The following is a 14,990-nucleotide window of genomic DNA, read 5'->3' as shown; positions in this document are numbered from 1 at the left end:
TTTAAATAGAAACTACCGGCTGCTCCTTACACACTAGCACATACTGTATACAAACAAACACAAAATCAGTGTACAAGTATGTATATAAATGCAAAGAAGGCGCCAAAGTGTGCTCAAACATCCAGACATGCTTACACACATGTATCTCACTGCACATTGTTTATTTGCCTCTGTCCATTCCATAGCTTTCAACAGAGGACCAGAGAGGGCCGAGCAGCTCCAGGCTCCCCTGGCAACTTGTTGTGGAGTTAATGACCCAGATGTAATAAGGCTGTAATTGCCTGGCCAGTTTGTTTTGCATCTAATGTTTGATAGAGGGTCAGTGCTTTGTTATATATCTACCAAGGGTGGGCAAGCACTCTCACGCACATGCACCTCTACACACACCATGTTCACCTCTGCGGAAGGCTTGAAAGCAGTAGTCACCTCTCTCACCCTCTTTTTCTCTCTCGCTATTATTACCACACACTCCCCACCCTCGGTTTCTGCATACTTCTCAGTTACTTGGAGCACCAGGCGCAATAAGGCATACACTGAAATTAGCCTAGACCAACTGCTATCACCTGGGATCACACATAGAGGGTACCACAAAGCTGGGGAACATCCCTGAGAAGCGCATGCTTGATCCAATTATCAACCCTTCTGACCTTACTCGTTGCCATTGATATGGCCAATGCCAAAATCTTAAACATCCCAGGTAGGGCTTTAGCTATCGCTTATTTTTGAAGTTGAGTATTCTAATGACATTAAATCAATTATTCGAGAAATACTTTTGCATATTAAAGAGCAATAGTAAATATACAATAAAAAAAATAAGACTGGTCTTTTAAAATTAACAACTAACCCAATCAACTAACCAGCTCTGTGTCATTGCAGTGCGGAAAGTGTGTGATTCCCTGGGTTTTGCGTCATGAGCGGAGAGCTCTTTGCTCAACCAGCAATCCTGTTGATTTATTTTAATGCTAACGTTACCGTTACCTTGTGTCAGGTCCGCTCCGAAGACATGCATAACGTTAGACCGGATGTTTCATGCTGAGAGGCTAAAGCATTGATATTGTGCTACTTTGGTTAGCTAGTTTCACAATAGACACACTACAGAGTACAGTAAGTTTTTATTTTGTTACAGCTTGAAATTATCACTCTCTGTCCAAAGTCCCTGGCCGCTCTCTTCTTTTCGTCCCTCACTATTTTCTCTTTCTCCCTCAATTTTTGCAATCCGCACCATCTTCTTCACGTCACCTGTACACAGCCCGTAAGTGCATTGCGTAACAGTAATATTCATCCGTGTGAAAGACAACGGGTTGTATGTATTTAAATGGATTAAGTCAAACTTTGATGCAAGGAAATTGCAACAATGGTTTTTAGTAATTGTATTAGCCCTAGTCCTAACCGGCTCACTGAGTATCTTTCTCAGTTGTGTAAAATTGGGTCCAGCAAAGGAAATTATTTCTTTCCAATAAGCAAGGCACTTTGCTTTTTTAAAGTGCAAAGGTTAAAAAGCCTTTATTAAGTGGAGTTTATATTTTCTTCTATGGTTCTTCACATTTGGTATTTATGCTGCATGTGTTCAATTAGCTGCTTTAGGCAAAATAATAGAGATAATATGATTGACAGGCACTGTACGCCTAACTTTAACATTGTTAATTATTTTCTCAGCTGAAGGTCCTTAAAATGTAGGTTGCAGATTTTTTTGACTGACTCACACTGATAATGATATGAATATTGTGTTATCTTCAGAGGGCTCACTTGAAGTCAGCACCCGAAGCAGACGCCATTAAAGTCCACATAAAGTCTGCATGAGCCCCCTTGTGGACTTTTGGCATTGGACAGTCCTTTGCTGTCCCGGACTTTACAGGACTGTGCCTGTTAGGTCCGTCTGGAAGCGCAGGGACTTTTAGATTCAGCCGCACACACACTTTTCTCCCTCTCCCCTCCTGTCCCTGTAAGGCAGTACAAGGCTCGTCACATCATTTCGAGCAGCAACGCCTGGGGTTTGAAGTGAAGAGGTAACGCATTAGTGCTGAGCTGTACATGGCCGCGCAGTTGCTCTTCTTTCTGTTCATTAACAGTAACAAGGCTACCACTCTGTTAGGTCTTCATACATGAGTAGCATGCAAACGTGTAACGGCATACCTTGCCACTGAGTCTCCAGAGAGCTTCTTCAAGGTCCTCGCTGGTGTGATGCTACAATTTTGCCCTCAAGCAGGAGACTCACAGAGGCTAAAGATATCTAAAGATATAGCTGCAGGTTCTCTGTTGAAACATCAAGTATTTCTAGTCTGATTCACTTGAAATATTCATATTTTTTCCATATACAAAACGCTAAGATTCCTAAGATAATCATTATTCTCCTACCTGTCATTGAAATACTTGAATTTGCTGTTGTGTTTCCAGGGGGCAAAGGCCCGTTCAGAAAGCCCCAGAGACCAGGAGTGGCTGGACCACCTGGACCACATTCTCCAGCAGAAGGTCAGGCTCACACCCACTATTTTATAATTTTCTTGTCAGTGACATAGAGAAAATTGAAATGGTAGAAGCGGAAACAAATCATTTGATTGCAAAATTTTTGGTGTGATGTTTACATTTATTTCTAAAAAGACATTCTTTAATTATACCAAATATTATACATAACATTGCAGATATGTGGCTTTGTTAGTCTTCAGTGTAGAAAAAATTGGGCACCAGTTTCACCCAAATACAGTAAACCCCAAACAACAACAATGATGCAAAAGATTAAACAAAGAAAAGCAACTACATCCTTAATGTGTGTGTGTGTGTGTGTGTGTGTGTGTGTGTGTGTGTGTGTGTGTGTGTGTGTGTGTGTGTGTGTGTGTGTGTGTGTGTGTGTGTGTGTGTGTGTGTGTGTGTGTGTGTGTGTGTGTGTGTCTGTGTACGTGTGCATGCGTGTGTGTATGCGTGTGTGCACGTGTGTGTGCGTGTGTGCGCAGCCACTCATCTGTGAGTGCTCTGCTGGAGCTTTACTTGAGTACTGTCAACGTCTTCTCGCTCTGATATGTGTTTGATTGAGAGTGTCGACTCTGTGTATGTGTGTCTTTCCTGCGTTCTTGTCAGCGGCTGCCGCAGGCACTCATGCGTCGCCTTTGCACCACGACACACACCAGACACTGTTCTCCTGTTCCCCAGATCTTCTTCTGACCTTTCCACCTTCCTCTCCCCCTCCCACACACACACGCACACACACACACACACACACAAACACTACTGAATCCATGTATTTCCCTTCTAGCTGGACAGCTCTCAGTCCCTGTTCTCTGTCTCTCTCTGCCATCCTCCACTGTCCTGCATTCCTCTCTCTCCTTATCTTTCTCTCTCTCTCTTTGGCTCAGACCCCGAGGCAGCTTGTTAGTGGGGAACTAAATATTGATTTGGCGGGTCTGTCGATGCCGAGAGAATGAGCTAGTGTCCACCAGAGACCTCGGCACCGGCAGCCTGCTATCGACGTTTTCCGTGGGCAGAACAGGGGTGGTGGAGGGGGGAGGGAGCGGACGAGCTGGTGTGGGGAGTGGAGGAGGAGAAGACTGGAGTATGACAAGGCTGAGACTCGCCCCTAGGTCTCTGTGGAGACCGCTGGGACCACCGCAGTCATCTCCCCTCACAGACTAACAGACTTTTTCTATCCCCTTTCAAGTCCATCTAGTTCTGTTTTTTTGGTTCTGTTTTTTTGTTTGTTTATTTATTTCTATTTATTTTTCCTCTTTTCTCTGTCCCGTCTGGTTTTTGAAAGCATGCTGTTGTATCAAGAGAACACCAGGCTCTGTCTCTGCATGTGTCTCTTGTATTTCTGTCAGTTTTTTTTGATAGGCTGGTGTGACATCTTACATACTAAGAGACCAAGGGAAGGGTCTATGAAGACAATTTTAGTGTCTGTCTATTAGTTAATTAAGGTAGATCTTCTAATGTTGACATTTTGATAACATTTTGATAACATGTCTATGCTGCACATGTCCACTAATGCTGAGAAGTGAGTGTTTTCTTAGTAAGGAAAAACACTTCAAGAACTCATACTCTATCATTTTTGCCTCTCTACTCTCTGTCAAAGCTTATGAAAGGCTCACCAAGCAGAACATCTGTGAAGTGGAATGGCCTGGCCTGTCACCCTGCCTGTGACACTAATAACACACTCCCCTAATAGTGATATGATCTTACCCCCGAGCTGCACTCACACACACTTCTTTGGATTAAAAGACACAGTGACAGAAATAGACCCAGTGGAAGGAAAGAGAGAGATCCATGTCCTTAACTGGCTGGCTGTCACTGAAAGAGGATGAGGATGTGTTCAACTGTGTGTGTATGTCTGGGTATTTGTATGTATTCTTGTGTGGATGTGCACTCTCACGACAGCCTCATCTTGTCACTGTCAGTGCCTAATGGAGCTGCCAGTGGGACAGCACTTTATTATCTCAGTGGCCCTGTCAATAGCAAACCCATCACTCAGAGTGTGTGTGTGTGTGTGTGTTTGTGTGTGTTTGTGTGTGTGTGTGTGTGTGTGTGTCTGTGTGTGTGTGTGTGTCTGCGCGCACGTCCTCAGATGTGAAAGAGCTGAAGAGTGGTATGTATGTGTGCATCTGTGTCTCTGTGTGTGGGCCACTGTTTGCCATCGCTGTCGTGCGCTGCCACATGTCAACCTAACAAGAAAGAGAGACATCCACAACAGTGTGTTGCATACATGGTGGTAGGTGACGTGAATGTGTTGAGTTACTGTTCCGTTGATGCCAGTGAAGTGGCATAGATTTCTGGAGCCCCCTCACCGCTGCCCCACACGTCTACTCAAAACCAAATGAAACATTGCATTCATTTTCTCGTCTTTCACCTCCACTGGTGAGTTAATGAAATCAAGCCCTACGCCTCTCAGTGGAGAGCCACCATAAGCGAAACTCCATAGCCAGAATCAAGGGAAGGTGCTATGTAATAATCATGAGCAGGCCAGGGGGTGTACTGTATGGCTCCACCGCAACCCACCATGAATAAGGCCAGCAGAGAAGATGGAGTGTCCATGTGGGCCATGGGGTCCAGGCACCGGCCCGGGGAAGCATTGATTTAATTGCCTTTGGTTTATTTGTGGAGTCCTAATTATTGACTAGAGGTAGGATTTAATGGGCCAAGTCTTTATGAAGACAGGGAAATGACTGGCTTCTGCTGCTGGCCAATAATGAACAGGAGGACCATGTGCATGCAAGTGTGTGCACATGCATGCAAACACACACGCTCCCTCCAGATCATTATTCAGACTCATTTTGTACACACACATACCCATCTCAAGCCTCATGACAGCATAATAACATTTAAAAAGTCATTGACTCTGTTGATTTCTTTATGAGAGGACAGTGGTTTGGTTTACTTGTATGGGGTGCCGCTGAGGGCCTGCTAATATTTACTTCACGATCACACCCGAAGGAGACGTACAAGCATCACTTCTTATCAGCCTCCAAACTATAACAAGCAGGTGAACATTACATTAAGACACTAGTAGAGACAGGCTGGACCAATTTTGAATGGACTTATTATAAAACATCAAAGGCATTAATGGATGAACTACAGGGTTGAAATGTTTCCTGTAATTTCAAACCCTCATCGAATTTTAGGGAGGGGCTGCTGCTGGTGCATTTTGTTACAGTATTAATGACATAGTTTATCTAGTTAAATAACCAACTTTATTCATGTCATTTCTTTTCAAAGCCTCTCACCATATGGATAGTTGCATAGGGCATTATATCATTTACCCTTTGTATTAAACATATCAAAGGCTCCATGCCTTACTCACAGTGCTAATGCAGCAAGAAAGTTTTCTATTGTTGTCAGTGCTGTGAGGGTGAGGGGTAGTTTATTGTGTAGTGTGGCTCATTATGCCTCTGTAACGACAAGGAACAGCTCTGAGTCCCACGCTTCTCTCTGAAGGAAAGTGACTCTAATTAAGCCTCATTTAATGATTGAGCTAATTAAATCAGCCACTCTTTTTCTGTCTCTGTAAATGTGTTTGTATGTGTGTGTGGAGGGGACTCAAGCCAAGCCTTTTTACTGTAAATATGTCACTGGGACAGTTGCAGGGACCAGGAGGGTCAATCCCAGGAACAGACTGGTGTTAGTGTTGTTGATAATACCAGAGCACGCTGTGAGTTATCCTGTACGTACCTGTACTTGCATTTCACATCAATAGAAACGGCAGATACAGCTTGCTGCTGTTTCTTAGCCATTACAACTGTTGGGTTGATTACTTAACCAGGTAAGCTACAGTAAATCAAATAGCACAGTTCTGAAGATCAGTTAAAATAGGCAAGGTGAATGACAGTATTCTTGAGTCATGATGCTATTTTGGAGCTTTAAGGTTGCGTCCAGTTTGATTGTACCCAAGGGTCGTCCTTTGGAGCACAGTGGACTTTTGCTCTTTAAGTTACTACAGGAAAAAAAATTAAGGATGAAAGTAGACATTTCCTCATTGAAGAGATGTTTAGGTGTGTTAATTCCCTCACGTCAGGTAACCAGCATTGGAAGGGAACAATTCTTAGCACCTTCTTGTTTTGTATGTGACAGTTTGCTGCGGACACGGATACTTTTGTTGATTGTAACTGCTTCCCAGTACATTACCTCGGCCAATGAGCCACACTGGTAATCGCAGGGGTGTGTTCGTGATTGCTGAATTCTACCTAAAGGTTGCATCTGTTTTGTATGGATATCACCTTTCTATATTTATACCCCAATCGTGCCTGAATTACCTCATTTTTATACCTAATGAGTAGGAACCTGAAACAAAGACCCGGTGCTTTCCGGTGTTTAATCTTGGGTGTATTTAGGTCAGATCCTTAACAAATGCATGTTGCACACTGAAATGATGTTTCCAAACAACGTATCAAGAAAAGAAGAGATTTTTAATTACAGTATTTGTGGCCCCAAGTGTCCAATTCCCTTTCATATCAGTCTCTAGTGACCTAAAGGGGAGAAAAGAGAGGGATCTGCTCCATTGCATGGGTAGGTAATTACGAAGGAGAGGAAGAGAATAGGCTTGTCGGTGCATTAGTGATTTTCTTACCTGAACCCCTCTTTGCAAATGTGACATATTCATTATAGGAGATAATCAAATGCAAGACTTTTTAGTATGGTGCCTTTGTGCTCTGGCTTTTTTTTTTAAATCTATTTATCATGCTGTTGTTGTTGTTATTCCCCCGTTTGATAAATTTGATTTTCAAACAAAAGTGAGAAGATCAAAGATCAAAGAGCTGTTTTTACCTCTCTGTAAGAAAACTACTGTAACTACTTCTCCCTTACCTTGAACAGTGGCCTAGATTGGAGACGGCTAACCAGCCAGGGACAAAGATGTATAGCAAGAATCCTTCACCACTGTGAAAACGCTCCTGTCGTGCTAATCAGATCCAAAGCCTATTATTAGATTAACCAGTAGTGTTCATCCTTGTTTATTACAGTTATACTATACACTGCACAACTATAAGGTATGCTGTTGTTACAGGTAGACACTCATGTAGGACTTTGGAAGGATCTAAATGTAATTTTTTTAATTGCAGTTTAATTAAGCAGCAACATCTGCCTAATTCTCCATTACATGGCATTTATATTGATAAGGTGATGAACTGAGAAATAACTGCAAAAAAACACTTAATAGTAAAATACTGAGGGCATACAGAAATTTAAAAGATGTACCCCCTTATATCTCTTTTAGGCTCTCTGATTCCCCCTCCCTCTTCATTCTGACTCATTTAGATATCCAGCAGCCTGACACAATCTTTACAACCACTCACAAATTGGGCCCTTGGAAATAATTGTGCTAACCCGTTCCGAGGGAGAAGACAAAAGAGCTGGAATGATCGATCTTTTAAGAAGAAAAAAAAGTTGATGTGTTTAATGCCACTACCAGACAATGGTCACTAGAGTGCTTAAACTTTGAGCTGCTTCTTGCCTTGAGGGGTGCCCCAGGCTGTAGAATAGCAATGTCATTTAATTGGCTCATAAAAACACCTTTTGCTTGCAGCTCTTGTTCTTGTCTTCACACACAAACACACACAAGCACACACACACACACACACACACACACACACACACACACACACACACACTCACACACACTCACACACACACACACACGCATGCATTCAGGCATTCACTCTTACACACACACACTTGTCAGTGTCAGTGGCTTTACATGTCAGTTCACTTCTGAAACATTTTCATGAAATCACACCTAGACAAAAGGTCTTCTCTGCAGGGCCTGTTGAATAGTAATGGATGTGAGTTAGCATGGCTTAATGCTACTGTAGCTTTTTTAGTGTTGCCAAAGGGGACGGGGCCTCTTGCAAAACCGCGGCTGCGTTGCTTAGTGCTGGCGCAGGCTAGCTCTGCCAAAGGGGACAGGGGCCCAGCTAAATCAACTGTAGCATAACATTAGTGCCAGTTCCTAACACTGCCTTAAGCAGCCCAGGGGATGCAGTAGAGCAGCTGCATCCCCAGCTTACCTCCAACCATCCTGCAGGGTTTTGGTCCCCAACAAATGTGGCAGTTAGATGAAAGGAAAGGATAGTCCTGATTGTCCCGTCCGTGAGCCTGTGTGTGAGTGCTTGTGTTTCGTTGTGCCAGAAGCTGCTGATGTGAGTCACACAAACACACCATAGGGAGATGAATCTGAATGAGAGGTGTTTTATCAAACGCAATGGAATCATTTATCAACCAAGAATCCAAAATGTTCTCTCACTGTACTTGGTGACATACAGATCAACTTTAATGAAGCTCGATAAAGCTGTTGATGCTGGTGTATCTTTGTCTATACAGTTAGTTACTGTACACAGTTTTTCTGCACCCCAGTGGATAAGGGGTTAAGAAGCTGACCCTAAAGTGCAACATCCCCAGTACTCGCTTCCCTTTGTGTCTTGTTGTATCTCCACTGTTGAGTTGAAGGCTCAAAATGCCCCAAAAATACTTTTTTGAATTGAAAGAAGATGGGGTTTCCTTCATAGTTGTAACATCTGTTTCAGACTTAAATCTCACTCATCTTAGGTTTATCTAGATCATGTTTACCTGTTAGTGTTGTTTACCCATATTCCCATATCGGTACTTTTAATGATCCAGTCTCCCTCTTTGCTGTCCCATAGAGCCTTGTGTTGTGGCTGTGTCTCTATTTTAGTGGGTTTGTTTGCATAGTTAGTGGCTCTAAGTGCAATTAGCTGATTGGGAAATTGTGTGTGTGTGTGTGTGTGTGTGTGTGTGTGTGTGTGTGTGTGTGTGTGTGTGTGTGTGTGTGTGTGTGTGTGTGTGTGTGTGTGTGTGTGTGTGTGTGTGTGTGTGTGTGTGTGTGTGTGTGTGAGAGACAGAGAGAGTGAATAATTCCCCCTGGAGGACAGAGGCAGAGGGAGTTGTCTCAGCAGTTACTTCAGTGTAGTGGTTCTCTGAGGAATAGCGCTGTGTGTTTGATGCATCCAGTGCTTTTGGAACTGATTCCCCACAGCACACGTGCTCAAGTACGTACACATACACACACTTCCCGGCACACGGGCCCTTGTGTCTCTGCTCCTGTTACCTTTAATGAACAGGAGAGATGTGTCAAGGGGCAGCATGACTGTGTGTGTTTTTTATGAGTTTCTGAGGTTCTTACTCTCTCCAGACATATTGGAAACTGATAAGATGATTGGTAATTAGATATCCTTAAAACATGTCAGCTACAGACCTAATTCCAACATGATTTTGTAATAATCACTTCAAAGAAACATGGTACCTTGTATTCCCTGATGCAAATGTTATTCAGCAAAGTTTGTTACAGCACTTCAGACTTGTGTCTGCCTGTTTTCTCTGTGTATGGTTCAATAGCTCATATTTTCACATTCTCTTTCAAGAGATTAAAAGTGAAAGATTTTATGATTTTGAAATCCCTAATTTCAGTTTGGCCAGTCCACATCTCATCTTATGCCATGTGACTTAGGAAACTACTCAGGGAATGAATTGGTTTCCCTCGCTTGAAAACGGCGCTTGTACGGGCTACACATAACTTAAAGTGAATATGTATGGGCTATACAGTATGAATGCCTGCCTTTGATCCTTGTGGTGATACAGAGGAAAAACAAAATTATCCAGAACTCTGAGGAGAAGCTTGCTTTTTTTTCTTTTATTGTTCCCACGGCAACAACTAACTAAACACAAAGAGTTCCTTCATACTCAACCTTAGTAATCCTGTATGATTAAGTGGACATACCTGTACACATATATTTTCACACATCTGTATATTGTTAAGCATGAGAGGAAAACCTGTATTTGTACAAGTGTTTTTGCTGGTGACTCGCTGCTATCGTTGTGGCCACGGCGAAAAACACAGAAGTTATTGAATGCAACTAACCTCAGTACATTGAGTAACAGGATGTGAGACCGAGCCTGCTGGACCTGGGCCAGAGATGTGACCCATGGTCAGAATATCATAGTTCATAAAAATGCAGCACAGTGACGATACAGACATTTCATACACACCGTGTGTAACTCCGTTGACCCTCCATTCGACGCGTGCTGGACCCATTCATAATTAGTCAGCAGTCACTCTGTGAGTAGCATACGCTTCAGTCCATCATGTTCCCTCTCTCTTTTAATCAGTCTGTTATTGTTGTTGAAAACAAGTGAAGGAGCTTTCTCATAAATAATATTCTTTTTAAATATATCCTAGGCTATTTATTTCAGATTATTTTCATTTACATGTATTGCAGCTGTATATTTTCAATCTGGGAAGGAAACCTTGTCTTTGCATTTCATCTTAATCCCAATTTGTTTTAATAAAAGAGCTTGTGAAAAGTGGCTTTGACTTAAAACTAAACATTTAGCCCACTTTGTAAAAAAATACAGAGATATATATTGTGTATTGCCATTCAGCCAAAAGATACAGAGATATGATTTTTAGTTCTGGATTAGTGGTAGATCTGATAATAATCACTGTGTGTGTGTGTGTGTGTGTGTGTGTGTGTGTGTGTGTGTGTGTGTGTGTGTGTGTGTGTGTGTGTGTGTGTGTGTGTGTGTGTGTTTGCGCGTGTGTTTGCGTGTGTGCTTAAATGTGTTAGTTTTGCAGCTCATAATAGTGTGTGTGCGTGTGCGTGAGTGCTTAAATGTGTTAGTTTTGCAGCTCATTAAAGTACTTTAAACATTTTTTTTCTTTCATTTTTATATAGCTTACAGTGTTGTGTCTTGTTTAAAATCATTTACGGAATATATATGAATGTATATGATCCATGATAATAAGGTGACCTTAAAATTGTGGTGTTAAGGGGTACGCAAGGAAAAATTTGGGTGCACCTAAATTTTGTGCTGGTGCACTTAAATAAATAAAAAGTTAGGCGCACCACTGCAACTAGGCAACGGTTAGTCTGGAGCCCTGGCTCGTAGCTTTAGGGGCAGACTGTTGTATGTGCCAGTGTTGAAATCCTCTACAGTGGAATACAGTCACACTACACCGTTTAGCTTTTTTTTTTTTGAGAATTTTAGCCTTGTTAATCAAGTTACAATTGTAGCTAACGTTAACGTTACCAGCTGTGTGACGTGTTATTAGTGTTTACTAGCGTGACATGCAGCAATATTTCTGTTGCCTCTAACGTCTGTTTTGGAGCATCAGAGAGCAACACAGTGGCACCGAAATGAGGTACCGAAATCAGCGTTGATATTTTGTCCAGTAGATAACAGGCTTACAACATGCAACTTTAATGTAGCACAATATGGATGTATTAGCCGGAATGTAGCACAATATGGATGTGAAAGCAGTTATAAATAGCCTATGTGACAATAAAATTTGTTTGGGTTAAAATCCACAACAAACTGTGATCAATAATCCTGATCTCAAAATTGATCATAATAATCGTGATTATCATTTTGACCATAATCGTGCAGTCCTTCCCTGAGGCGTATCTACTGAAAAGTGATCCCTCTGGAGAAAACGTAGTGTATGTTTAGCCAACTAAAATAAATAGCACTGTTCTCAATATTCCTGTGTTTAAAGGATCAATTAAACATTTATTTTAAGTCTGCCACAAAACACTCCTCACATGCCCACATGCTGTAATCATTTCTCCTGTCCATACTGGCCAAGAAAAGATCCTCCTCTGACACAATTCCAGTGTATTGTGAGGTATAAAATTCACAGTCCTTTTCCAATGCAAAATTAATTCTAAAATGTAGCTAAAGCTTAAAACCGGTTTGTTAAATCAAGTGGAGATCTTCAAACGTTATGGCCATTTTAGTACAACATATCTCAGTACAACAGAATGAGAAGGTTGATTTGGCAGATGCCCTTTTGATTTGTTTGGCTTCAATCTTGGAACGCATTGGCTATCGGTCCAACAATAATTTAGTCTTTGGGGGGAATAGCCAATATTTCCAGTGTAGCCAGCAGATAATGAATATCCGGGACAAGAATTCTCTTTCGTGCACCAGCCATTGTTTACAGTCCGAGTCAATAAGTTTTGTAGATCTTTTATGCTCAGACGACATTTTGGCTAATCTTTATAAACAGATATCTGCATATGAATGCAGATCTATAAAAAAGGTAATAAAAAGCTAAATCCTTGTCAGATGACAGCAGATGGGTTCCCAGATTGCAGTTTGGCCTACGCGTTCCGCCTCTTTTTCTCTCCTCACTGACTGTTTAACCAAAGTCCGCTCAAGTGTGATCAGTCAATTCCACCAACAAACTACAAACAGAAACCAGCACACTTTTACCAAAGTCTTCATGCAGATATCTCTTTATGGCGATGAGTCTGACTCACAATACCAATGCCCTCATATTAGCTCTAGCTTAGTTTCACATTGTGAAACTATATTCTGCGATAGGGGAAAAAATGCTGTAGCTTGTTTCTCTTTAAGCCCTTGATGCAGTGACGGTGCCCTTGCAAAATAGATAGTAGAGATAGTGGATGGGGAGACATTTGCCAAACAAAAAACATGCTTTATCCCAGTACTGTCATCTGGTAAGCTAGACTATCTTTAGCTTGAACCTAATGCAATTTTGCACAGAACAAGGACTGTGGATTTTGTCCCGTGTCTCTTACATTAAAATGAAATTTCTCTGCCATTTTGGACAGTAGAAACAACTATAGCAAACAAAAACTGTTTTAATGTACATACAGTATGACCAGGCAAGTGTTGTTTTAAGAAAAACTTAAAGAAAAAAGTGAACGATAAAGTAAAAAAAAGAAAAAAGGGAACCTATGCTTTAATACTCACAATCTGACATTACTGTACTACTTCTAGAGAATAAAGGATAGAGAATCGAATCTCAGATAATAATAGGGCAAAATTAGGTGTTGAAACTGGAACTTTGTAACCTGTTTTATAAATTGCTTTATAAAAACCCTCAACATGGATGGTCCCTCAAAAGTTTGAAAAGTCCTCGGGCCCCTCTGAGATTCTGTAGTTTCACAAAACAGAACATAGTCTCTCTGAAAAGCTGCCAGGTGTCAAAAATCTGACTCTTTTTTCAAATTTATTTTTCATAGTGGTGCATTTGTGTGTTTTCCTCATTTTCTCTAACCCCTTTCACTACCACCCTCACACCCTTTTTCTATCCATCCCCTCCCCTGCAGATCCCCTCTGCCGGCCAGCTAATGGAGGCTCTGCGCGTGAAGATGAAGGAGAGGAAAGTGCTGACAGAAGAGCTGGCCACGCTCGCAACACCAGTCAGCGAAAAAGCCTGACTCCCTGGGCTGAGGCTGGGAAAACTGTCATCCTCTTTTTTTTTCTCTCCCTCCCTTCTTCACTTCAGCCCCGGTTCCTACTCAGTGGGAGCTGGTCTAAGCCAAGCTGAGCCGGGGCAGCAGAACCAATATTTGTGAGAAAAGCGCTGTCTACTCACTCTGGGCCACTGCCTCAACACAGCAGCCCGGCTTTTGTAAATGAGCCCTCGACATCTGTGTTAGCGCTCAGTGCACTATGTCTATCAGACAGGCCCCTTTAGGGCCAGGCTAATTTACAGTGCAGCCACTCTACCCCCACTCTCAACGCAGACCTGGGGTGATAAGGCAAATGCTTACACTAATGTTTAAGTTAGACTTTTTTTTGCCCACTTTTACCTCTCTCCCTAATTTATTTGGCACCTGCGGGACCTTAGGGTGCAGGGACTTGACCTAGCAATGCCAAGTCGACACTTTGAAAACGGCAAGAGTGCAGCACAGAGCAGAATATTCACTGTAAGAGGTTCCAACACTGCTCTGAGAAAACATATCCAATGATTGAATCCCGCTGGATTTTATTCATCCAATGCACAGCAATTATTTATTTCTAAAGCAAATTATCTTTGTTTGTGGATGATTGTTGTTTGTAGTTACATGTTTGTAGTTCCTACTCTGCATTTGTTCTTTTTATAATGTATGTGGTAATAAGGTATACCTATTATGATTTTCTTCTGCTGATTTTTTCTGAAAGCTGATTATTTTCTAAATAAAAAAACAATTTCACTCGTTTTTGGCTATATTTTGTTCTTCAAAAACTACGTTATGTTGGAGTTTCATGGTCGTATTTCTATGTGGTCACATGCTTTTTTTTCCAGCAGTTCACAGGACTGTCAGTGATTATGTGATTGTGACTGAGGATGCTCTGATGGACAGCAGGGTTTTCACACCTCTCTCGTGATTGACAACTGAATGTTGGCATGATTCCTGTCAGTAACAAGTGACCCCTGCTGTTGACATCATTAGCAAGGGCCCACATGAGCACACACACAGCACAGGAGTGTATTAGAGGAGTACATCCTTGACATAACCACCTTCAACCCCTTTTATCTGTTTTCCTCTTCCTCCCGCTCTTATTATTCATTTTGAATATTAAACCAGGATCCTGATCTCCTCTGTCCTTGATTTGGCATCCTACAAAAGAGACCACACACTATTTTCTTTAAGTCATCCTTTTTTCTTCTTCTTTCCATACCTCTCCTAGCTTTTGTTTTCCTCTTCATCACTTTCCTCCTTTCTCTTTATTATGTATAATTAACAATGGTGTGAAGAATCCTCCGT

The 14,990-nt window shown here is 41.8% G+C and overlaps 1 protein-coding gene across 4 annotated transcripts in view; it reads left to right on the top strand.

The window, feature by feature from the left end:
- cntln (centlein, centrosomal protein) overlaps nt 1–14,363 on the top strand; it is an 86,064-nt gene extending 71,701 nt beyond the window's left edge. For 2 of the 4 annotated variants that reach the window (XM_034893088.1, XM_034893079.1), the window contains exons 26-27: nt 2,395–2,469; nt 13,566–14,363. In XM_034893088.1, coding sequence (XP_034748979.1) covers nt 2,395–2,469; nt 13,566–13,676 — 186 coding nt within the window. In that variant the 3' untranslated portion in view covers nt 13,677–14,363. Of the gene's footprint in view, nt 1–2,394; nt 2,470–13,565 lie in introns of those variants that run through there. The other 2 variants (XR_004659509.1, XR_004659508.1) reach the window with 1 other exon arrangement.
- Nucleotides 14,364–14,990: the final 627 nt, after the last annotated feature.

The sequence above is a fragment of the Etheostoma cragini genome, chromosome 2 (genome assembly GCF_013103735.1).
Source record: "Etheostoma cragini isolate CJK2018 chromosome 2, CSU_Ecrag_1.0, whole genome shotgun sequence".
Classification (NCBI taxonomy): Eukaryota; Metazoa; Chordata; class Actinopteri; order Perciformes; family Percidae; genus Etheostoma; species Etheostoma cragini.
This window is presented reverse-complemented; position numbering and strand designations above follow the sequence as displayed.